Source organism: Hakea prostrata, chromosome 2, assembly GCF_041222555.1.
Source record: "Hakea prostrata isolate BN-2017 chromosome 2, UWA_Hpros_2, whole genome shotgun sequence".
Lineage (NCBI taxonomy): Eukaryota > Viridiplantae > Streptophyta > Magnoliopsida > Proteales > Proteaceae > Hakea > Hakea prostrata.
Window position 1 is genome coordinate 56,235,918 of NC_142601.1, and position 26,276 is coordinate 56,262,193.

Below are 26,276 nucleotides of genomic sequence, written 5' to 3' on the forward strand. Positions count from 1 at the left end.
CGCCTAAGCTTATCTAGTGTTTAAGCATTAAAAATCTAAAAAAAAACAAGGGCATATTCAATACTATCACATATTGTAAGAAATTCAAATTATGCATGATCAATGCCATGGGAATATAAATTTTGTTTTTATTGATATATGTCTCCACTCTCTCCTTCACCCCTAGTGGGGATATATTCCAATAAAAACATATTACCAAACCTAAAATGGCACCAAGATATTGTCTAAGAGTATAAAATTCCGCAAAGAATTAATTAAACTCAAGAAAATATTATTTTCTAAAGTCTAAACTGCATAACCCTATATCTTCTCACACAGATGCACGTATCTTGTTTAAACTATAATTCTTTCTTATAATATAATTTAATAAGAAAAGAGGGTAGCATATGATGTCATTTAAATATTATATTTTTCTTGAATAAATGGAACATCAGTGATACATATTTTAATGGCAGAAAGAAGTCAATTCCAAGACATGGGTCTCCCTAGAATTCAACTATTCTTGAATTATAGAACTAGGTTTTGAAACCCACATGCCTTTGTGAGCTTGAATTCTATTTATTTCCCCACACAAGCACAAGGTTACATCAATCAAGGAAATGTGGTGGACATGGCCCTAGCCAGTGGTCAAATATATATAACTAGGATCTTCCCTACAAAAAAGAAACATTCATTTTTAATCACTAATCTCTATCAGCAGGTAAGGTGATGGGGCCAACCATCATTTTATTGTATAAACAAATAGGGGGACCATCACCCAAGTCCCTACATTACTTCCTTTTTTCTTTTTTTAGGGAGCAGGTTTAATGGACCGTATGGACTAATTCACCAATTAAAATCATATAGCTGATTAATAGGTACTTGAATTTTATAGAAAAGATAGATTTAATGTTTCTCTCCACTCATGCATGTTGAGTTTCTATCTATTCATTAAAATAAAATTTTCAAAAATTATATTGCTTAGTTTATCAAAAGAAATATAAATCAAAGGGTATATGATTGAGTTCAAGTATAAATTTTGAATAAAATGATTCCTTGATTTATTGATATCTTTAATATGAAGTGCAAAATAATTATCCACTCTGCAACACCAATAATTTCAATTATACAGATTAATATTCTAGTATTGGGTCATGCGTAAACAAAGAGGTACCTGTTGCTTGCATACACAGACGAGAGGGGTAGAATAACTTGTATTTAGAAGAGAGTTTCTGATTTTAAGGAGATTTGAATTCTTAATTTCTTATTTATGAAGTGTGGGTTTTTGTCAAGTGAAGCTACACTTGCCAAAGGTGGAGAACCCAAAAGTGTAGCTGTTCTGTTATAGAGATCAAAGACACTTAAAAGACAGTTAATAAAATATTGAGCTAGTTGAGCTATATACTATGAGAAATGTTACAATGGGAGCTCCAAGTTCCAAACACAAGTCACGGAAACAATGTACAGTTATGTGGGCAAATCAAAGTTGGAACTTGGAATCAAGAGATAAATAAATGGCAAGAGACGAATGAAGGGTTGCTGCAGAGATGAGTAGCAAAAGGGATTAATTAGTAGGGATGTGAATTACAAGAAAAACCTCGGGACCAGTAGGCAGCACCAGCAGTAATATTCCCTACAGCTTAGAAGAAGAAGAAGAACTGATGGAGAGGTCTACACTCATATGTATATTCTTGAAAACATCAAAATGTCTCATTCATAGATTTCTTTTTCTCTATCTTCTCTCTTCCCAACTTTATTTTTTATGTGCATATGAAAGCCTATTGGATATATTATATAGTTAGAAAATCAAAAGACAAATGAGAAAGTAGAGGGGAAGGTAAGAGCATTCCTTGAATGATAGCATACATGGCCCCTACCCAAATATTGATCACAATTATACATTTATATATTAACACTTCTCGTGGGTATGGCGCAAGGAAATCACTTCTTGTCTCTCTACAATGCTCACTTTTTTCAAAGAATATTATTTTGAGGCTCCCCACCTCTCTCTTTCTTACTCTGCATTTTCGGAAATCTAATATGCTCATGTACATAGTAGAACATAATCAGTAGGTATGACTCAAAGATCCATGATGATTCTTGATGTCAGTTTGGGACCAAAAGCTTAATAAAAGTCACTTTTCTTGCATTTCATATAATAGTGTCTTTCTTATTTTGAATGTTTATGGCTGAATGGTTCTTGATTTTAGATTTTTTTGTTTCTCTTTATTTTTTGGATCATCATCAAACTAGTTACAAAAAGTAGGAGCCCATACGTCCTGAGAATGGAAGGTGGGCCGAAGGAGAAAGTGTTTGGAGACGGGGATTCAAATCCACCGTCTCCTTAGTTTTACTATCCCTATATAAGAGGCTACCACCATTATGCTATAAACTGCTAAAAAAATGTTATTGGACGAGTTTGCTATAATATTGTTTCCCCTGTATATTATAGTACCTTATCTCCTATACTTTTTAAAATTACTAATCCAACCTTTAACTTTACCTATAATTACTGATGTCCATTATTGTTAAACTCGATTAGTTAAGTGATGACGTGACATTTTGATTTATTCAAAAACCCAAAAATAACCCTAAGTTTTAATGTTAATCATCTACTTCTCTTATTATAATTAAAATGAAAAATAAGAAAAGAACTTAGTCTTCTTCCTCTTCTTTTCAGTGACCTAAACCCTACTCTTTCTTTCCTCTCCAAACCAAAAACCGAGATTCAAATACAAGCAAATAAAAAAATAGTAACTCTTTATTTTACTAGTAGAGAAACAAACTGATCCCTTCTTTTGGGTTGATACTTAATTTCTGGTGATCAGTCTCTATTGCTTCCTGAAAATGAAGGATTGGTCCCTGCTGCCTGGTGGTTGGCTCATTTCCTTATTCAAACAAAACTGCAAAACATCAAGAAATGAACAGCAGCAACTTGAATACGGACAGAATCATATCCAGTCAAAGGTCCAAAGCAAAAATGGGTCGGTCCATGCATCGTTTTCTTACAATCTCTTTTTAGAGTTGTTGGAGTGTGATTTGAGTTCGAATGTTTCATTTGTATTGCAGAGGAAAATAGAAAAGAATGAAGAGAGGGAAAAAAAATGAATTTGGAAAAGAGATTTCCACTTTTATTTTAATTTAATTCAAGATATCCGATCTTATTTTCTGGACACTTGTCCGTGGTTTTATCATATTTATGCGGATAATATTGTCTTTTTATTTCTTAATTCTAGAAGGGCAAAATAGACATTAAACATCTATTGGAACAGTCAACAAGGTAGGAAAAATCGTCAAATTTCGGTAATTTCGCTACCCAGCAAACCGAAATCCCCTCGAACCCCGATATGGTGGGGTATCGCCGAGAAATCGGCGATATCTCGCCATTTTATCGCCGAATTCGGTGTTATATATGGTAAATGACTGAAATTTTATCTCATTATTTTCTCTCTCCTCCCCCAAACCTCTCAAGAACTTCTATCTCCTAATTCTTGGTGTTTTGACCATATTTTCGTCCAATCTTTGACATAAAACCTTAGTTCTCACTTAATTTTTTACGGATATGACATTATTTGCAACGATCAAGCGAGATTTCACACAGATCTGGGTGTTTTGTGGAGTTTTTCATCTTAGAAGTAAATAGTCAGTATATGCTGATCGAGAACACCAATTTCGGTGAGTTTTTAAGCAAAACCAGTCATTCCACTGGGTAGTGAACCATGCAATATATCCCACCTTAACTGTCAGTTAATTCTTCAAAAGTGAGGGGGAAATATTAATTTCATAAAGAACAAGATCCTATTAATAATTAAGTTATAATATAGAGACAACAGTAATTATCTCAAGAAAAAACCCATCCCTTGCTTAACTACTGCGTTGGATTGCTGGGCTGCTATCAACGCTTACCGTTATACTGTTATGTATCCGAACTTCTACCCAACATGAAGAGTCTAATCCAGCCCAACTAACCTCTGCAGATGCTTCCTTTGGCCAACACTGACACCTAAATTTTATTATACACAAATATTCCTTAATTATATGTCCTACTAATCAGCTAATAAAGCATTCGATTCTACTGGATAAAATTGGGTCAATGCAGGGCCAGCACTGCTGATTTCACTCACAATCATTGGTCATATTTTTTCCTCACGAACATTGTGGAAGGTAGTAGAGCATTTAATTTGCCTAAAGAACTCTCAATCATACATTAATTATATAACAAGTATGACATTATAAACAGTTGTTTCATACGTAACGCAAGGTTATCTTGCTAGAGTATTCTAAATATATCTTAAAGTACTTGTCATTATTTATTTATATAGTTTATATATATATATATATATATATATATATATATATATATATGAATGATTAGAGGATAAGGGGTTTTCTTTAAACCATCAAGCACTTAAACTAGAGCAACTTGAATCAATTCACCGAAGAGAGAGACCAGAAGAGAAAGCAATACCAGCCATGTTCAAGCCTTCCATTCCAAACCCTGGCAATGGAATCAATTTCCATCTATCCTCTCCAAGTAGATCGTGATCGTAGAAAGAGAGCCAAATCAAGTCCCACACTCCCTTCTGGTTTGACACCAAGATCACATTAACTTTCCCATTTCTTTCCTCTAAACAACCCATCATTACTCCATAGGGTTTTCTAACCCTTTCCAGCAACCCGTTTGGAACCTTGGAAACGAATTCCCATCTTCTTCCATCCAAACTCATCCTCCACATCTCTATACATGTAAAATATCTCACCTTTGCAAACTCATCCACCACTCTTGATCTTATTATCACCATCTTCCCATCACCATACACGTGTAACCGATCCACTTCATCCCCTGCGCTGAACCCTATTGCTAGTCTCTCCTCCGTCCGTCCTCCGTCAAATCTCGGCCGTACAACGACCGGATCGTCGGGCTCTGATACGACGATTGCCACGCTCTCCCTCCTCCGGTGAACGACGCTCAGAACCACCTTCCTCCGATCACAGCCACGTGGCTCTCCATCCTCGCTGCTCTCATTGGCATTCGTAGACCTCCACGTGTTAGTTTCCGAGCTGTATTCGAACAAAACGGGCCGGTTCTCGTACAACTCGGCGAACAAGAACCGGAAACTATCCGAACCGGATGGTCCAGAGATTAGTTTCAACCCGGATCTCCGCCAAGACGACGTGCCACGTGGACCAAGTGGACTCGGAGGGATCTTTCTGGCGGTGCTCTTCGTCGGATTCACGGCGATTAACTCCCGGCAGTTATTCGAAGCGAAGAGGAAAAAGTCGCCGGAAGCCGTCAAGAAGTAGAGATCTTCACCGGGAGGAACCACCGGAAACAAGTACTTGACGATCGGAATATTGAACCACCGGTTAGATCTTTCGGTGAAACCGAGCAGTACGGAAGCACGACTAGACCTCTTCTTGTAAACGAAGAGCCAGCTATCAGAGCTCGACCTGAAGTTGAACTCGGTGCGGAAATCATTGCCGGAGATAATTGAAGTTAAGAGTTTACAAACTGACCTTAGACACGAGAGTTCAGGCAGTGCGAGACGCATGAGAATATCCTGAATGAGCTCCGACGGCAGGAGGCATATGCCGACGGTGTTTGATGCCGGATTCCGGCCTCCGTCCATATCGCCGGCGATTCTTCCTCCAGACTCCACTGAGTAGAAGAGCGACCGCCATTTTATAGGCGGCGAGGGTTTTAAAGTGGCCATTCTCTTTGGCTTTTAACGCAATTTTAAGACTAAAAATCGAAGAGTACGGCTACTAGGCTATTATAGTATCCTACTACCGTAATATCATAGTTGTTAGGACAAATGTTCCAGATCGAACGGTGGAGACTAGTCATCGGTTTCGTATTTGATTGGCGTGATGGATTATAATAGCTTGTGGTTTTGGATTTGGGAGCAGCGTAAGCATGATTAGATTCTAAAGCGAAACACGCGAGCGGCTTCTTAATCAATTAGATTAAAAGGGAAATGGATAAGGCATCGCGTGGGGACAATGTGGGCCATCCCATTCATGTGGGGCCGAGACCATTAAGATATTGTGTTCCCCGTATAGATAGATTTGATACCATTGGAGCCTCTCTGCATCTGCCACGTATGCAAACGGGTTCGATGACTAATAAATAAAGGACGATGTCGGCCTCGTGAGTTGGTCCACTTGGAGTCAGGTCCGGGTTTTGTCTCCAGCCCATGAGATGCATCCATTGGATCGGGTTCCCGCCGGCCAGGACAAGCACTAGCAGGTCGACATCGGTGGGGCCCCTTTGTGTGGGAGAAGCTGAGTCATGTTGATTTAGTTGAAGATTATTACAAATAAAATTAGAGTTGATAGCCTTCCACCTGTCAAAATGCTCAATTCCTTTTTCTAAGTGCTATTTAAACGAAATTATGATATAGGACTTAAAATACGTATTCAGATAATTGAAAATAATTTTTAATTGGTTTAAAATTAAAAACAACTAAATCCAACACAAAATACGTATCAACTCAATGCAACAGTGTGTGATTCAATTTGGGTGTGAATTATGTTAACTATAAACACCGTCCACTACTTATTCAATTACAAATTTGTCACATCATTCTATCGTGTGATAGGAATTTTAATATTCTAGCAAGAGCAGCTTATCTTCGCCGGAACCATGAGCAATGAAATGGTATTTTTTGAGTTTAGGGTTCATCCTGGAGAAGAAGACGAAGAAGAAAGAGAGATAAGGAGGACTGATCAAGAGAGCGAGATTTTATATATATATAATAATAGCTGACACTTTTTTATGTAAACATAATATTAACGATATTGAAATTTAATGGGCCCACATCTAAAGAGAACAGATTCCCCTTTTTTAAAGAAAGATAAAGTTTATATATCAGTGGGATAAATGTGGATGAATTAAATCTATTAACTATAAACAGCCGTCCACCTTGATAATACGGAATTTTCACTTCATTCTATCGGGTGACAAATTTTAAATATCTAACAAGATTGCTAGTCTGTAACCTCAACATGAGCATATGAAATGATATTTTTCCTTTTGTGATTGATGAAAAAAATAATAAGGACACTTTTAAAAAAAAAGTATAACTGATATATTAATTTTAGGGATCCCTTTAGGAAAGTAAGCTTCTAAACATCATAGGGTCAAGTGGATAGTTATTGCTTTATACTATCGCTTTATTTTTAATATAATCATTTTTTTTTCTTTGGTTCCAACCCGGTTGACAAAGTTTTAAATATCCAGTTGCTATCTGTAACACTCAACTGGCATATAAAATGTGTTTCCTTTTGTCTGATTTGTCCCCAAAAAACAAGGGTACATTATATTAATTTTGATCCTTTAAATAGTTTCTAAATTTCAGTCAATATATATTGCTTTATAATATTTTTTATATATAATCATCTCTTTTAAATGAACATAATAAATCATAAAGGATAATAGAAGTATATCGAACGTAACAAAGAGATTTAATGTGCTTCATACATTAACATTGTGTATTAAGTTTACAAACAAAGAAAAAAAAAGTCACTATGTTGGAAGAAGATTACAGGAAAGATTTTTTAAAATAATAGCAAAAACAACATTACAAAACTCTTTAATCATTCAAACCCTAAGATGACGTTGATCTCTAGTTGTTGACATAATAGAATTTGTCATTGGTCAATGCCCTTGTTAATGGTATTCTCAGTGACGGTAACCTTATTATTCCTTCTATCATGCGTGTGAGTGTGGATGAAATGTATGTTCAAGGATTACTTCTAGTGTTGAGAGAATTTTCTCCATATGACAAGTCAATGTTATTTTTAAGCAAAAATAATAAATTATTGACTATGATGTCCAATGATGTTTGGTGGTAAGGCATAAACATAAATTGAATACGCAAATAATATATTTTCCTTTGGTAATTAAGGGGTTGTATAAGTAGTATAACAATGTTTTGTCTAAAAATATCTAAATTTTGTTGACCTAGAATTATAAATAAAAAGCACAAGCCCTTTTACTTATTATTCTTTTTGGTAAGTTTTTACATATTATTTATGAACCAAAACCATAATGTGTTCATTAATATTAATATTTAAAATGAGGAAAAATTACATATAGACCCCTTTGAATTTAACATCAATTACATTTACTATCCTTAAAAATAAATTGGTTACAAATACTCCCCAACTGTTAAGTGGTGGAGTTGAATGATGATAGAGTTTTTTACATGTGGGTCATTTTAGTGGACTATAAAATAATGTTAAGTCTCCTTAATGCAATAAATTACGTGTGAGTCCCAAGCAGATTAATACTGTTAGTTGCCATTAAGTATATATTCAAATTTCAAATGTGAAGGAATCAAAGTGCCCCTCAGGTTATTTAATACATTATGTTAATATATAATTTTAAAAAGAGATAAATGGTCATTAAGTGTTAATTATATGGTTAAAAAAGTATATATATATATATATATATATATATATATCCAAAAAAGGAAAAAAATAATATAATTACTCAATGTATTAAATAATCTGTAGGGCATTTTTGTTCATCTACGTTTGAAATTCGAATATACAAGTGTTAGTCGATTACGACCTCACATATAATATATTGCATTAAGAGGACACAACATTAGTTTGTGGTCCACTAAGAGGACCCACACGTAAAAAACTCCTAATGATATTAACAATAAGGAGGTATTTGTAATTGATTTTTTTAAGAAATAGTAAATATAATTGATTGCAAATTTAAGGGGTTTATATGTAATTTACCCTTCTAATAATTACCTATCAAATAATAAAAATTCAATAGAAACTAATTATATGAAAAACTCAACTAATAATTGCTAGCTTTTTCATCACAGGATTCCTCGGTTGATAAGATCAATACCTTTTAGTGAAGAGCTTGTGGATTCGATTTCTAATGAAAGAGAAGAATGAAGGAACAGATGTTTGAATCCAAAACTTTCTAAGTCTTACTAACACCATTGCCGAAACACATCCTTACCAGGCTAAGAAAAATCTATCAATTAGATCCACCTTCCACCTTTTCTCTGCCCCCATCATTAAAATCACAGTTGCAACTAGTTTTCATTAAATGAGGATTCGAAAAGAAAAAAAAAAAAAATCGGTTACCTCCGATTCCGTCCGATTCCGATTCCCGATTTCAAAACTACATTATCAACGGAAACAATCATCAAGCAAGCTCTCAAACAGCCATGGATGTTCCTCTTTCCGTCCCGTACAGAACATCCATGGTTTCTGAAAAAGCTGGATTAAGGAAAACCACTACCGATAAACCCAACCAAGTACTATCACATCCATGTCTTGTTCTGTTAGAGAAATGCTCCAGCATGTCGGAACTGAAGCAAATCCACGCCCAAATGATCAGAACAGACCTTATCTCTGACGTCTTCTGCGCCAGTAGAATCGTTGCCTTTTGTGCTCTAAACGAGTCTGGAAACCTCAATTACGCTCGTCTAGTCTTCACCCAGATCCCCAATCCCACCTACTTCGTATGCAACTCCATTATTAGAGGATACGTCAACAAGAATTTCCGCCGGGAAGCCATACTCTTCTATCGGGAAATGATCCAAGAAGGTCTTTTCCCAGATAGATTCACATTTCCATCATTGTTTAAATCTTGTGAGAATTTGAACGAGGGGAAGCAGTTGCATTGCCATTCTGCCAAGTTCGGTTTTGCATTGGATTCGTACGTTCAAAATACGTTGATGGACATGTACTCGAACTGCGAGAGTTTAGTGTGTGCTCGACAAGTATTCGATAAAATGGTTGAGAAAAATGTTGTTTCTTGGGCAACCATTATTGGGTCTTATGCACAGAGTGATCGCCCACTCGAAGCTCTGGAGCTTTTCCGCCAGATGGATTTCAATAAGGTGAAGCCTAATGAGATTACTTTGGTGAATCTTTTAACAGCTTGTGCAAGTGCTAGAGATCTGGAAATGGGAAAATGGGTTCACAACTACATGGATGAGACAGGAATGGGATCTCATGTGGTTCTGACCACGGCTCTCATGGATGTTTATTGCAAGTGCGGTTGCTTCTCTCTGGCCAGAGAATTGTTTGACAAAATGCCCGAAAGGAATTTGTATTGTTGGAATGTGATGATAAATGGACACGTTGAGGACAGTGATTATGAAGAGGCTCTGCTACTTTTCCGTGAAATGCAACTCGAGGGTGTAAAACCAGACAAGGTGACAATAACAAGCTTATTGCTGGCTTGTACCCATCTAGGTGCCCTAGAGCTAGGGAAATGGCTGCATCTTTATATTGAGAAGGAAAAAATCGAAGTTGACTTAGTCCTTGGGACAACACTCGTGGATATGTATGCAAAGTGTGGAAGCATGGAGACTGCATCAAGAGTTTTTGAAGCAATGCCTCAGAGAGATGTTATGACTTGGACAGCCATGATTGTTGGTTTTGCTATGTCTGGGAACGGGGAGAAGGCTTTGAAGCTTTTCTATGATATGCAGAGGAGTGGAGTAAAACCTGATCCAATTACTTTTGTTGGTGTTCTGGCTGCTTGTAGTCATGCTGGCCTTGTCAATGAAGGGTACTCACATTTTGATTCTATGGCTAGCCTATATGGTATTCAGCCTAGTGTAGAACACTATGGGTGCATGGTTGACATATTAGGTAGAGCAGGCCATACTGCTGAAGCAGAAGAGTTAGTACAAAACATGCCAATGCCACCTGACAATTTTGTGCTGGGAAGCCTCCTCGGTGCTTGCCGGATCCATGGTAACCTTAAGGTTGCAGAGAGAGCAGCTCAACAACTTCTAGCACTTGATCCAGACAATGGTGGAACCTATGTGCTCCTCTCTAATATTTACAGCTCTTTAGGGAAGTGGGACAAAGCGAAGAAAGCAAGAGAACTCATGGTGGAGAGAAACGTTAAAAAACCTCCTGGTTGCAGTCTGATAGAGGTGGATGGAACTATTCATGAATTTACCAGGGGAGACAAGTCTCACACTCATTCCTCAGAAATAAATGACATGTTGGAGGATATGCTGAGCCGCTTGAAGATAGCCGGTTATGTTCCCAACAAATCTGAAGTTCTATTTGACATGGGTGAAGAGGAAAAGGAGGATGCCCTTAGTCGCCACAGTGAGAAGTTAGCAATTGCCTTTGGACTCATAAGTACAACCCCTGGTACACCAATTCGGATTGTGAAGAACCTTCGTGTGTGCAATGACTGCCATTCTGCAACTAAGTTCATATCCAGAGTATACAACAGAGAAATAATTGTGAGGGACAGGAATCGCTTCCATTATTTCAAGGATGGCTCATGTTCATGTAAAGACTTTTGGTAATATTATCTGCTGTACAATTCATCCCTATTTGTCAATGTACTATACTTTGACCTACTAAAGCTTTGGATAATGTAATTAAGCTGAATTACTCTAGTTAATTGAATTTATAGAACTCCCAACTAGAGCCTAGATTATATGGTGAATAAAATCTTCTGACTCAATATTAGATTACATTCTGAACTCTAGGTCAAAATCCCTGAAGTAGAAATGTTGTGATTGTCTGTTTGCATCAGAACATTCATGTGTCTGAAGTCCATTCCCATTTTGTTACATGCAAAATGAATATGACATTTTTACTAATATATAGTACTGCTGTTTCTTTTTTTTTTTTTTTTTTTTTGTTGGGGTGGAGGGGGGGGGGGGAGTTGGAGTGGTTGGGTGAGGGGTTTCCTTTTTGTGTAAAAATGGTCAAATAATAGATTTATCTCCAATTGATCTATTCTCAAATCTCAACCTTCTTATTAACATTAGGTATTTGAGCCTTTATGCAATCCAGTATAGAGAAGCTTATTTCCATGGAACCCACTCCATTTGTCAATTTTCACTCATATTTAACAATAGATATGCCTTCAGCCATCTATGTGCTGTAACAGTTCTGTGCATTCTCCCATTTCCTGGGCTTCTCAAAGCCCTGTTTTACTACTTGACAGTTTGACAGTTTGGAGTGAAACTTGAAAATGACCAGGAAAATCTAGAGGTGGGTCAGTCTGTCCAAAAATTTGGACATTATTTGTTAAGTTATGGGGCAAAAACAACTGATAGCGAACAGAGGAGGCTCTCCCCACAGCCACAAACTCACCCTCTTACTGTTCTAATTATCCCCACAGTTATTTAGCCAAAACTCAGAGAGTGAAAATTAAGAATGCTTTAATATCAAGGGGTCAAAGCATGGGGTAAGCATCAAATTATATAGGATTTTTGGGGTGCCTTCAGCAAGAACTGGCCACGTTTGACCATCATTTGATGCTGTATAACATTTCATAAAGAAAAAATGAAATAAGATCGTCACTTAAGTAAAGAAAGTACATCTCATTGACCAAATCACAGATCTTCATTTAAAAAAAGAAAAAAACACATTGAAAGAAATTAAAGCTTAGTATGAGGAACATAACTAGAAATCAACGTCAAAGCATCAGCTTTGTCAAATCTTTCAAGACATGGATTTTCTCCACCTGGGTGTGGTTCGACCTTGCACCACCTTTGTTTTCATATTTGTTGGTGTTCGCAGCCCATTGCCTAGCTCTCCCTCTTCCTTGCAGTCCCTAATTCCATCTATCGTGCCACCAGGTTTCATTGCAGGTACTCGTAGCTTACGCCAGAAGCCCCTTCTCTTCTCTGCTATCCTTTCTACCTGTAATTGCAAGGAATTACAATGATTCTGAAGCTTGAGAATGTCTTCTCGCAACCTTTTTATTTCTGTTTGGTGTGCTGACACTTCACGCTTTGATGGGCAGCGCCCTGAAGCCTCAGTTCCAATGTTTGGGCTTCGGATTCCACTCAAGTGTCCACTCCAATCGACATAACGATTCACCTTTGTGTGTTCTGAAAATAGCACTTGGATTATTGCACGGACAGGTAAACGTTCATTCTGTGCTGCATGGAAGGATGCCTCTGGTGTGAGTTTCTGGTTGTCAATCATTCTACAGAGGATCTTCTTTCCTTCCTTTGGCACCCCTGGGTGTGCCTGCAATGGTCATATAGATTAAGAGAGTTAACGGAGGAAATGGACGAGGTTCATGTTTAGCATTTTGAATAAATAAACCTGTTGATTATCATCTACATTGCCACTTAGAATGGGGATAAATTGTGTGGTGGCAAGTATGCATAACACAGTGGCGGGATCAAAGGCCTGGTTTTAGTTTTCTTCTGAAGAAACAGAAACAAATAACAAGGTTGAATTCATTTCAAGTTGAAAATATTATATCAAGGACGTTGAAGAAAAAATTCAAATATTTTTTTGTAGAAGGTAAATTATGAAGTAGATGTCATTGTAATATTCTTTTTCCAATGCTTCTTTGCCATTTAGTTTGCAGAGTAAAATTATTAAGGAGAACAAATATAATATAGTGACAATATATTTGAACTAGTCAACCCTTATCACATTGTGAGAACCATATGTGGACATGAATCTTACAGATATTATTGTTGTGAGGGCAGATTTTGCTTTAGATTTGTTCATATAACTGAAAAAATATGCTGTCCCCATAAAAGTGCTTCCCTAAACAATTCGATAAGTTATGACCAATAGATGTCAAAATTGAATTTTAGAGTAAAATTTTCTTTTCTTGCACAAAAAGAAAATGGAGACTAGCTAAACAGCCAAAGTCATTAGTTGCTGACCCAAGGGATCAAGCGTGACTTAATTCCACATCTTCTGTGACCTGTGGTGTATGCTTTGTAATAGAATTAAGTCAGTAACTCTTTCTAAAGGGGTCTTTTCGCCTCCAACCAAGAGAACCAATGCCCCTAGCCACCTATACAATCTGGTGTGTTACATTTCAGGAGGTAAGAGGTGCTTCTCTTACAACTACACTTGTTTCAGGGGGATTGAAAATAAAAAAAGATGAACCTCTGTAGCTGTAAAGCCTGTAACGGGGTTATAGACAATGTAGGTGGAAATAAATTGATCAGAACACAACTCAGAAACACAGCATGGTTAGAAACTGACAAACTTGTAAAGCTTGCAAGGTGTAGATGAAAATTATGTTTAAGAACACAACCCAGAACACAGTAACAAACTTGTCAAGCCTGTGGTTAGGGTTTCTTATAATTGAGAATGCGTACAGACTTACTTTGATATAGGTATCAATGGCTCGATACAGTCCATCATCCGTTGAACGAGCATGGCTGGGGAGAGCTCCGGCAAGAGCTACAAACTCTGATAATGTCAAATTGGCATCAACGGCAGCTTCTGCGAGGTAGGCATCAACAAGTTTGGCAACTTTGACAAGAGCAGCTCCACTCTTACTAGCTTCATCCATGGTGAACCGCTTAACTAAACGTAGAACAAGTTCGACATCCAGAAGTGTAGCACAAGTGTGATTGAAGGCTGGTATAAGCATCTCTTTCAATGAGGCTTGGTCAAGCTGCCATGCAATCCGTTTCTCAAGCTCTGCTCGATAAGCTGGCTCAACACTAACCATGTTAGCAATTCGTAGAAGTCGTAGGAGGAAATTGCAGGGGACAGAATCCTTCTCTGGAGGAAGAATTCCCACAAGAGTCTCGACACAGAACCTTTTCTTCATCCATGAGGCTGTGACACTCTCTGGTGACTGTCTGAAGTTGGTTAGATTCTTATTGCCATCATCAACAGATAGGTCCGGGAGCCACTTAGAAGCATAGTGAGCTATGATGGAACCAATGAGATCTGGTCGAACACCTTTGGCCTTGATGCCTGTGAGGGTCTTAACGAAGTAGTCAATATCAAGGATACAAGCATCATCGAACCAACATTCTGCTGCAAATTGTGTTGTTGCTCTCTCAGGGGTGGCTGCTGCTTCAGATCCTGAAGAGTTCTTCATTATAGTAAAGCAGTAGTAGTTGAAACTTGATGGGGATCCTAAGCTGTGAGGAATAGACTTTAAGGTGGGAGTGTTTCTTAGACGTAACCTTATTGTTGCAGAGAATGCATGCTACAGATTAATTTTTATACAAATGAGGTCACAGGCCACATTTCCACTTGAGAGTTTATTAACTCAATTACCCAGGAATTTTAAGAGGTCTTTTGTTCTAATACATGGGTGATTTATGAATAATCGCAGATTATCTTAATTGTTGAAACCTGGATGAAGATGAGCCATAGAAGAATAACATGGGAAGGAAGAGACACAGAGAGAGAAAGACAAAGCTCTTAATGAATTCAATATTCCACCAGATGACCACACCTCCTCTGCTATGGAGAAACAAAATTCCTATCACAATTACCAACCAAGAATGAAAGAGACTTGGAATAAAGAGAACAAAGCCCATCACTGCTCCACCGAATAATGAAATGGACTTGAAACCAAACGAAGAGGAAGAGAGGTAAAAAAAAGTCCTGTATGAAATATCTACATACTCTCTTTCTGACACTAGATCTGCACTCAAAATTCTAATCTGATGATCATGCAGGTTTCTGTTTTTCCAACTATTGAAACCCTGATCAGATGGAAAATGATGCTGATCAAACATTCCTAGCCTATCAGATCAAGGAAGGAGAACCAGTAATGTTATGTGGAATTTCAGGGATACTCTTGCTTCTTTTTCTGGCCCTTCAATTTTATTTATGGCAATTGTGTTTTCTTTCTGGGTGCTGTACATTCCTCTGGAGATAAGATGGTTAAACTCTGGATTGAGTGCAGATAAAGGAATAAATGGCATGTCTGTCTTCCCTCAGCACCTGAAAATAGACAAAAGCAATGGCATCTCTAGATGGATCTTTAGAGCTCCATGTGAACACAGTACTGCAACGTGGCCCTAACAAGCCAATATGCAATGGGGGTCTGTTAGTCCAGTTGTTAGGGTCCTACAAAAATGGGCTCGATGTAATCTTTATTTGATCTAGTTGACAAATGTAGCCACAGATTACTACTGAACAGAACCTTCATCAGGACCACTTCTGCTGGCTCGTTTTGTTTCAAGTCTTTTATGAAGAAATGAATCCTATGTTACTGCGACAGAGACGAAAGAAAGGGCTTACAGTTCTAAATTCCTTGGAAATTTCTCATATATGAAAATACAATGTAGTATGGACTGAGAGGATTCAGACCTTCTTCTTCTTCACAGCCTCGTGATTCTCTGGATGGGCATTTTACATTTTGGTCTATTGAAATGTAACAAGAAAAATGTAGTATTTCCATTCATGTGAATCTCGTGTTTGGGGCTTCATTTGCAGAAGCTTCAGAAATGGGAGTGCAGTGGGTAGGGAATAATTCTGGGGAGACAGGATGGGATAGCGAAATTTGTTGTGTTGTTACCTGTTAGTTGTTACTTGTTCGTTGTTAGCAGCAGTGAGAGTTAACCATTTCACGAGCAACGAGGCGACAAAGAAAGAAAGCCGATTTGTGGGGTTTGGAGTTTTTGGGGACCGTTGGGTGGATTGGAGGACGATTGGACGAATCACCAAAACCTAAGCATCTCCCAACTGCCCCCACTGTCTTTATCTAAAAATAAAAATAAAATGGGTCCCCCACTCTATTCAGGATCATTGGAAGGGAAATTCACCTTTGAGTACTAACAAGATAGATCAGGGTGCAACTATTTGGATCCTCTTCTCATCAAGTTTTAAGCCACACAGTAAGGGGGGGGTGTTGGGCCGGACCCACTTAGATTTTTACTTTTGCTCTTTCTAGTAGTTAAAGGTCTCAACTCGCATACTATGTGATTGAAAACTGTCAAGAAAACACATTGTTCTCACTCGAGATGATCTAAACTCTCTTAGGGAGGGCCTGTTTGGTTACATGAATCCAGAGATTTCAAATCTCTGGATTCATGAGTCTAAAAATTATACCCATTTAGTTGTAAAAATCTCTAGATTCATGAAATCTAGAGATTCACTTTTTTACACTAAAAACATGAATCTGTAGATTTATGGGTAAAGGGTGAAATCCAGAGATTTCAAAAAAGCTATACATTTGCACATCCACAAAAATCACGTCGATCAAATAGTTTTTTAGGATGTATCCATAGATTTCATTCCACAACCAAACATCTAATTTTATAAATTATAACTCTATTGATTTGAAATCTATAGGTTTGAAATCTCCAGACTCATGTAACCAAACAGGCCCTTAAAACATGTGGTGTTGGGTGTGTGAGGTGAGCGTAATCTTTTACCTTTCGTTCAAGTATTCCACCTCAACGTAAATTTAGTAATGTTAATGATATTTGGCTCCACTCCTTGGTGGAACTTCCCAATGAGTGCTAATAATTCATTGAATTTATTATAACAATTGCATTATAATATTCGACATGATTGAATGCAGAGAGCCCCTCCAATGTTAATGAGTTAGGAATTTTATTTGCTGCAACCTACAGCCAGTCATTATGATTTTGTCAAGTGTACAACAATGAATCTAACGATTGTAAATTAAAACATAGGAACTTATTTTATTTATTGGTGAAGAGGTTATGGATTCAACTCTTGTGATAGCATATGTAATACCACAATCTCTTATATATAAAAATTCTCCTACTTCAAAAATAAATTTTTTTAATTTTACCTTGTTAGGATTATATATTTCAAATTTACAATAGTAGGTCCTGGATTGGGTTCTACCTTCCTGCGAGTAAAAACGTCTCTGGATTTTCAAATCTACAAGAATGGAATCAACCAGGGGAGACGGCGATGCAAAAACCAGGTGCTTCCTAACGCTTCCCACACAGGAAGAAACTTTCTTAATTTGAAGTGGTCAGGTCATTCGTAAATAAGTTTCTTCCAATTACGAAATTCATGTCCTAAATTAAAATCAAATGCCGCAGAACAACCTTCTCTCACAGTTGATTACCTCATTACAAGATGTGGGTTAACCTCAAAGCATTTCAAAAGGTTAATATAAGTTCCACCTCAAAAGTAGAAGATTCGATTTTTGCCCTCTTCAACAGCTACGGATTACCTTAACCAGGTATCACAAAGCTAATCTGCAACTTCCCTAAATTACTATCTCTTGGCATGGTTTATTCTCTCAGTGCCCAAGAATGCTCACGGGTCCTAGTCTGATAAACCAAATTGCTCTGGTTTTGAAACGGTTGAGGTGGAGTTCAGGGTGTTTTCGAAGTCAATGGAACCCAATATTTTCTTGCGAAACCAGGGGTGCCGGAGCCTGGGGTTTCAAAACTAATTAAAGCACTTACTTTGAAACAACCTCCGTTAATTGAGGCTGTCCCTAAAGAAATTGGGTTTGAACCCTCGAATTTGATTTTGGTCTATGCCATACTGACGCTGTTAGAGATGAATTCTAAGGTTGAAGCAAGGCAGCACCCAGGAAAAGTGTTGTGTACAGATCAATGACTAAATTTCAGTTTTTTCTTCATTTTATTTTATTATTTCTGAAAGGAAAAACAAGCAGAAAGACGTCATTGTTTCTTCTAATAATCTTTCTGGTTTATTTTTGTTCTTCTGGTTTTTGCCTCGTGTTAGATGGCATGATCCATCATCCGGTCAAGAACATGGAAAGAGATCCATTCTTGTAGATTTGAAAATCCAGAGATGAGTTTTTCTCACGGGAGGGTAGAACCCAATCCAAGGACCTACTATTGTGAATTTGAAATATATAATCCTAAGAAGGTAAAACAAAAAAGTTTGATTTACACTTAAGTTCTCATGTTTTAATTTACAGCGGCTAGATTCATTGTTATACACGTGGCAAAATTGTAATGGCCACTGCAGGTTGTAGCCGCTACAGCAAATAAAAATCCCATGAGCCATGAGTGGTTGTCGCAACACTCACTTATCTTGAAAAATGTCGGTGCACATATATTTATGAGTTTTTTTTACCGGCAGTTCACTTAACTTGGGGTGAAACTCTAGGGCTTGTTTGATTACATGAATCCAGATATTTGAAATTTCTAGATTCAGAAATGGGAGATTTATACCCGTTTGGTTGTGTGAATATCTGGATTAATGAAATCTATAGATTCACCTCTTTCACAAAAGGTTAAACATGTGAATCGTGACTCAAAATGATGGGTTAAAGGTGAATTTAAATTTATTCCAGATTCGAGGAACCAAACACTAACCAAACAATTAATTTTATGAACCATGACTCCATAGATTTGAAATCTTTAGATTTTTGAAATACTTAGGTAACCAAACATTTACCCCTCTCTCTATCTATCTTCCAAGTTCTAAATACTTCTGCTGGTCTGTGTAATTGGGTTTGAGATTGAGCACTTGTGAAGCATAAAGAGCACACAAGCGCGTGAGAGAGAAGAAATAGGAATAAAGGCCATAAGATCTAAATAATGGTGCTTTGAAGGTGAGAATGCAAGTCTCTCTTTCTCCTCACCAGCTCGTGTTCAATTCTTGCAGTGGTGGTGGTGACAGATTCTGGTACCAGAGTTGGAGGAGGAAGACAACTTCTAAGGTGTTGAGGTGGGGTTGCTGTGTAGACTCGCAAGAGAGAGGAGAGAGAGACACGTTGGGAGACAATTGAATATTAGGAGCAATAATGTAATTTGATAGGATGAGGCCATTTGTTTAACATATTTCAAATTTTAAAAATTTAATTATCGAATAGTCAAAAATGTAATAGTGGATAATTTGTAATTTGTCAAAATGGCCAGTGTGGGCCTGGTAAACATATTTCACAAAAAATTGTCGATTTGCAAAATATCACCATATTTCTTGAGAATTTCCGCAATATAAGCAGAAAAATTGCCAAATTTTAGATGAATTTCCAAGCTATTTTTCATGAATTCCTCTCTCTCAGAGCTTATCTCTTCTACTTTTTGCTTTCTCACTATATTTTTCTTCGATTTTTGACATATAGCCATTGTTTGGGATGATCAATTGAAATCTCACGTAGATTTGGAAGTTTTGTAGAATTTTTTCATCTTAAAACCAATTTATGTGAGGTTTTAAGCAAAACCAACAATTCCATGTGTTTATTAGCATCAAACTAGGCTAAACACCAAATTTAGGCTCAAAATACCCTCGGAAATGGATGGTCGAAATCTATCCGAAGCTTTGCCAATATTTCACTTGAAACCTGGTGAAATTCATCGGTTTACTAAGTTAGCTAAGGGGACCTGCTAATTTTGTCAAAACTTCGCACCCAAAGTGTGGGCAGCATGTAATTTTTGCCACATCAGCTTATATGAACCACAACCATGAGATAACTTCCAAATGGGAATTTAATAATCTATACCGTTTATTCCATATTCTTCTCTAATACCCATTCGTTTTAAAAGTTCAAAGTGATACTTTTTGGATGTTGAAACCTGAAAGACAAAAAGGCTAAAAATTTAGGGTCGTTAGAAGATTCGCAGCTGATTGAACGGTTCAAAATCAATTTGGGTCGGGAGATTTTTAGACCAAATCCTATACGAAAAGAAATCAAAGATGGGCCAAAAGCGACAGACATAATACATATCGGTAACTGTTTCGATTTGATTATGATTGTTGTGGTAGGGTTTGAAAAGTGGGAATCGAATCTCTGAAATGATTGATTGATTTGGGTCAGTCTCGGATGTGACCGGTCTTGATTTAAACCGAATCAACACGGTTGGTTTTCATTAATTTCTCTGAGGGATATATATGTCATTGAAGAAAAAGGCAGTGGTTATTTTGGTCAGGGACCACGGCTGCCAAATCCTGGAGTCACTCTGTGTTCCTACTTTCCCTATCGTGGCGTTGACGTGTTTTATGACATAATTTGCAACGACCACTATAAGAAGAATATCTTCAGAAAAGTGCAAAGAGGAAAAGATGATACAGTGGCTCACAAAATGACAAATTCCAGTGTGTCAATGCATCAGCAACCATTGATTTAGAATCATTAGTTGTAGATGTGTAACGAAAATGATCACAAAATGAGGATATAAACGTGGTTTTCTGGTACTTTTTCTTCTCTTTTGGTCCCATGAGGACCACAAAAAACAAGTGTCACCGAAAGCTAACAAATCTTGACCGTAGATGTCAAAACGTTGTTCAGAAAAAATATCTCAAGGGTATTTTAGTCAACTTAATTGGTACTTTTTTACCCTTCTTGGCTCTTTCATCACGAGATCGTCGCTGAGTCCAGATTTAATTTTGGTTCGTTTTGACCGTTCCGCATTTTCCGAAAAAATATAAAATTTCTTCCACTCGTTTTGCGAGTGAAGACCCTTCATCTTCGACTGTTTAATAAGAAATCTGAGATTATTTAACGACCCTCTCTCTGTTTAACGATTTAATCCTTCATCCTTGGGAAGTTTTTTAGAATATGTCTTGAGGCTTCAAGCTAATTATTTTGAAATTTAGGAATATTTTTTTAGCTCCATTCTTAATTTTTCCATCTGACATTAATAATTTTTTGGCCATATCGAGTGATACAATTTATAAAAGATGGGCAAATCTCTTCTCCACGCAGGCCGTCTCTGAGAATCGTATCTTCCCTGAAGCCACCTAATATCTCGATTGTCTCGTCTCGCTTGTATGAGAGCTTGAGTTCTTTAGATTTTTGAAGGCGTTTGAGAGACATGGAAGCTCTCCTTCAGGCCAAAGGGCTTCTCCCTCTGCCAGCAAACCCTAGAACGAGAGTCTTAATCCCGTCACAGGGTTTGAGACATCGTATCAATGCCAGAACCAATGGAAACCTTGGTAGGTTTTCTCTATCGGTTAATGGGTTTCAAAAAAGTATTACTTGCATGTCAAAAAGTCCTGGGTTTGGAGAGAAAGGAAGAAATTTGAGTATCTTCAAAGCAGAAGCAGCTGCTGCGGCCGCAGCAGATGGGGAGCCATTGTTGAGTGAGTTGGACCAGCCCAAGTTTTTGGGCATCGAATTTGTGACTCTCAAGAAAATTATCCCTCTTGGGTTGATGTTTTTTTGTATTCTATTCAACTATACGATTCTCAGAGATACAAAAGATGTATTGGTTGTAACGGCCAAAGGGAGCAGTGCAGAGATTATACCGTTTCTGAAGACTTGGGTGAACTTGCCTATGGCAATTGGGTTTATGCTCTTATATACCAAGCTCGCTAATGTATTGTCTAAGCAGGCTCTCTTCTACACCATCATCCTCCCCTTCATCGCCTTCTTCGGAGCATTTGGGTTTGTTCTATACCCTCTTAGCAATGTATTCCACCCAACAGCCCTAGCGGATAGGCTTGTAGCATCGCTCGGTCCAAGGTTCGTCGGTCCAGTTGCAATCTTGAGGATTTGGAGCTTCTGTTTGTTTTATGTCATGGCTGAGCTATGGGGAAGTGTGGTTATTTCAGTTTTATTTTGGGGTTTGGCCAACCAGGTGAGGATGCTATATGCCATTCTTGTTCATTCTCCTACTTTGGCTTCAAAATATGAATTCTTATCTTCAAAATGAAATTTTCATTTATATTAAAAATTCATACTTCTTTCTCATGTTTATACTGCTAGATAATAATATAGAATCTGGATGATAGGGGTAGTGTTCCATTGAAATCCTTTTTACCAACTACAAGGAAAATTCCATTGAAATCTTTTTGTGAGGGGAATTTTCTTAAAATATTTGTGGGATAATTTATTTTACATTATGAATTACTCATGCTTTTTGTTGATATGATTGCCTTGATTTCTTAACTGGATGCAGGTAACTGTTCTATTATTTATTTTTTTTTCTCTTTCAGAAAAAGAAAAGATATATTTCGTTATGTTTCTCTTCACCCCTATGGTAAAGTGGGAAGGTGAATAGATTCATCTAGACCGTTTTGTTCTTATGCTTGATTCCATTTTATGATTGCTTCTGACGTAAGTGAGGCATTTAGCTAGCTGACTTCTGGTAAACATTGTATTTACACTACATACAGGCAGAAAAACATATCTTTTGTAGTTTGGAGGTGGTTATTTTAGTTGCCCCGCAAAAAGTAGCAGATAAATGGAGCTCCTGCTAATTGCCTGCAAAAGTTTTTCTCTTTTGACCAAAACCAGCAAGTAAACTTGGGAGCATAGCCTCCAGAGTTCTACCAAGTCAATTGACCATGCAAGTTCAAAGGCATCAATTATTTCAATTTTTTTATTTCCTTAACCTATTGGGTCAATTATTTTGAATTTGATAGAATAACTTATATGGCAATACAACAACAACAATAAGCCTTGTGCCAACTAAATGGGGTCGGCTACATGGATTCTTGCTCTCCAATCAGAACTTATAAGGCAATAGTAGAATCAATAATTGAGTAGTAAAGGAAGATTCAGAACCAATAAATAGGAATTAGTATCAGTGTCAATGATTTCTTGTATTGCAAAACTCAGATCTGTGGGTGATTCCAGAAATCAAAAAATCAGGATATCAGATGGGGCAAAAACACTTGAATGAAGTGATCCTTTCAGTTGGATTAATGATGTCCTAAAAAAAGAGATGGATCTGATTAATAGATCAAAGTGAGTATACATGCAGCTTCAAAATTCTAGAAAAATAGAGCATCACAAGTCTGTATAAGATTATTTGAATTCCAGAAAATCAGAGGCTGACACTGGCTGAAACTTAGGTTGAAGGACCTAAAAGTCCCCGGTTCTTCATTTCTGCATGTCATTTTCTCATATTTGTAAGTGCATAGGTGCAGAAAAATGGCGGGCTATGATCCGATGGTCATGGTTGGTCACCTAGAGGTGCTGAGGGGTGGGTGGTTGGGTCGCAGGAGGAAGAAGAAGAAGAAGAAAGATGGGTAGTTTACTTAACGGACAGACAATCTGATTGAGATTATACACTTCTTTTTTTTTTTTTTTTTTTTTTTTGGGGGGGGGGGGCAGGAGGAGGGTACTAATAACTGAGAATAGATGAGAGGAATTTATAGTTAGGGCAAAGTAAAAGGGAGGAGGATGTAATCCTGTAATTTTAAAATCAATTCCTAGCTGCATCTTGGAATGTCGTTCTTCATTCCTTTTACTTTTAGTTGCTGTTTATTTCATGCTATGGGCTCTTATCATGGATGTTAAAAGTCATAAGTTCATAACACTCTTCCTGTGTGTAAAGTGTGGGTGGTATCTGGATGTCATTGAGTTTATTTTTATGTTTTACCACTATCACAAGTCCTTGCTGAGACATTTTGTTGCAGTAGTTTTTGGGCTTCCATCCTCACATTCCTCCATTAATGTCTGAATTCATGGCACTCAGAGCTGCGACATCATTGATGTGGCTTTTTTTCAATTGCAGATCACTACTGTTGACGAGGCAAAAAAGTTCTACCCATTGTTTGGTCTTGGGGCCAATGTGGCTCTAATTTTCTCAGGGCGAACCGTGAAGTACTTTTCAAATATGAGAAAGAACTTGGGTCCTGGAGTTGATGGATGGGCCATTTCCCTAAAAGGAATGATGGGTATCGTGGTTCTGATGGGCGTTGCAATCTGTTTTCTCTACTGGTGGGTCAATAATTCTGTTCCTCATCCAACACGTAGCAGTAAGAAGAAGGTAATCATTATAACAGACATTATCGAGCTTCTTCTCACCCATTTGTTTCCTTTTTGTTGTCACTTGGATGACTTTGACAAGTAGTTTTGTTGGGCAAGATGGCAACACTCTTCTTGCGAATCACTGTCACACACTTGGATTAGTATTATATGTGAATTAGCCCCTCATGATTTATCCATGCCATTGGATTTATGTACAGCAAACAAGAAACTCATTTTATCATTGCCGTGTCAAATATATATCCTGCAGAACCATTGCTATTTAAGTAATTTGTCCAATTTGGAAAACCTGAACTGGAGATGTATCGTTTTTGATGTATTAGGTGCTTATCTTTGGCTCAAACTTGAACAATTATAAATTCATATCTGGTTATCCTTGTACTGCACCATCTTGTTCATCTATAGCTAGACCCAAATATGGAGTTGCTTGTTTCACAATTTAAACACTTGTAACATTTGTCTGGTGGTGCAATTTCTAAGCAGTTGATCTGTACTTGGTGGTTCCCCACCTTGTTTGAAAGGATAACGAGTCTTATGGCTATTGTTCTGAATAAAGCTTATGGATATTAACTGTTCTACAGGAGAAGCCGAAAATGGGTACAATGGAAAGTTTGAAATTCTTAGTTTCCTCAAGATATGTGAGGGATCTAGCCACCTTGGTGGTTGCTTATGGTATTAGTATCAACCTTGTTGAGGTCACATGGAAATCGAAGCTCAAGGCTCAGGTAAAGCAAACGTGATAGGCTTTATTCCTTTTACAATGCCAGCCAATGCAGTTCTCTTACAATCACCTTTCTTATGCAATGTTGCAGTTTCCTAGCCCTAATGAGTATTCGTCCTTCATGGGTGATTTCTCAACTGCTACTGGAATTGCTACTTTCACAATGATGTTGTTGAGTCAATGGATATTTGACAAATATGGGTGGGGAGTTGCAGCCAAAATCACACCCACTGTGCTACTAATCACAGGAGTTGGCTTCTTCTCTCTTATTTTATTTGGGGGTCCACTGGCTCCGGTCATTGGGCAGCTTGGAGTAACTCCTCTACTTGCAGCTGTGTATGTTGGTGCCTTACAGAACATTTTCAGTAAGAGTGCGAAGTACAGTTTATTTGATCCTTGCAAAGAAATGGCTTACATTCCTTTGGATGAAGAAACTAAGGTATGTACCTTTGACACTCCACGTTCAGGGTTTTACGTCCTTGTCTCATTCTTTTGGTATATAACTTTGAAGGTTACTTTGCATTCTCACAGGTTAAAGGGAAGGCAGCCATTGATGTTGTCTGCAACCCACTGGGGAAGTCTGGAGGGGCTTTGATTCAGCAGTTCATGATATTGACATTTGGGTCACTGGCAAATTCAACTCCATATCTTGGAGGAGTATTGTTGTTCATTGTTTTCGCATGGTTAGCAGCTGCAAGGTCTTTGGATACTCAGTTCACTGCATTGCGTAGGCAGGAAGAACTAGAGGAGGAAATGGAGAAGAGAGCAGCTCTCAAGATACCAGTGGTGCCTGAGAAGGATAATTTTGCTGTTGGGAACCGGAATGGAACTCTTGCAACCGGAACTGCTTTGAACCAGAAAGCCAGTGATGGCTTCGGCAGTTCATCAGGGAGCACCATACCACGCAAAATCTAATTTATATATTTGAGGATTGGATTATGAGAAATATATGAAATATATGTAGCGAGTCAACTGATAGGAGTAGACTATTGTAGGGGTAAGATTGCGTAAAAATTACCCCGGACTCTGCTTGTGCGGAAGCCTTTAGCACTGGGTTTGCCTTTTTTTATTAGACTATATTCTTCAATTGTGGATGAAATAATCAGACTTTTGTCAGTTAAGCAACTGATTATTTTTGAATCACTTTTTGGTATGTAATAAAGTGAGAGATTGTTAATTTTTTTATTTTAAATGATCAAA

At 37.6% G+C, this 26,276-nt stretch overlaps 3 protein-coding genes and 1 pseudogene across 3 annotated transcripts; 2 read left to right on the forward strand and 2 right to left on the reverse strand.

The window, feature by feature from the left end:
* Positions 1–24: 24 nt before the first annotated feature.
* Positions 25–5,717, reverse strand: LOC149025060 (GRAS family transcription factor family protein). Its single transcript, XM_089145270.1, has 2 exons — positions 4,448–5,717; positions 25–2,882 (listed from the first exon to the last, which is right to left on the reverse strand). Exons 1-2 carry the CDS (start codon positions 5,691–5,693, stop codon positions 2,869–2,871), a joined length of 1,260 nt encoding a protein of 419 aa, XP_089001396.1. The 5' UTR covers positions 5,694–5,717; the 3' UTR covers positions 25–2,868.
* Positions 5,718–9,136: 3,419 nt separating this feature from the next.
* Positions 9,137–11,571, forward strand: LOC149025061 (pentatricopeptide repeat-containing protein At5g06540 pseudogene; annotated as a pseudogene).
* Positions 11,572–12,172: 601 nt separating this feature from the next.
* Positions 12,173–15,032, reverse strand: LOC149025062 (root phototropism protein 3-like). The gene is made up of 2 exons (XM_089145271.1): positions 14,087–15,032; positions 12,173–12,978 (listed from the first exon to the last, which is right to left on the reverse strand). Exons 1-2 carry the CDS (start codon positions 14,813–14,815, stop codon positions 12,445–12,447), a joined length of 1,263 nt encoding a protein of 420 aa, XP_089001397.1. The 5' UTR covers positions 14,816–15,032; the 3' UTR covers positions 12,173–12,444.
* Positions 15,033–21,088: 6,056 nt separating this feature from the next.
* On the forward strand, positions 21,089–26,253 carry LOC149025063 (plastidic ATP/ADP-transporter-like). The gene is made up of 5 exons (XM_089145273.1): positions 21,089–22,217; positions 24,102–24,356; positions 24,937–25,080; positions 25,168–25,515; positions 25,608–26,253. Exons 1-5 carry the CDS (start codon positions 21,453–21,455, stop codon positions 25,989–25,991), a joined length of 1,896 nt encoding a protein of 631 aa, XP_089001399.1. The 5' UTR covers positions 21,089–21,452; the 3' UTR covers positions 25,992–26,253.
* The last annotated feature ends 23 nt before the right edge of the window (positions 26,254–26,276 follow it).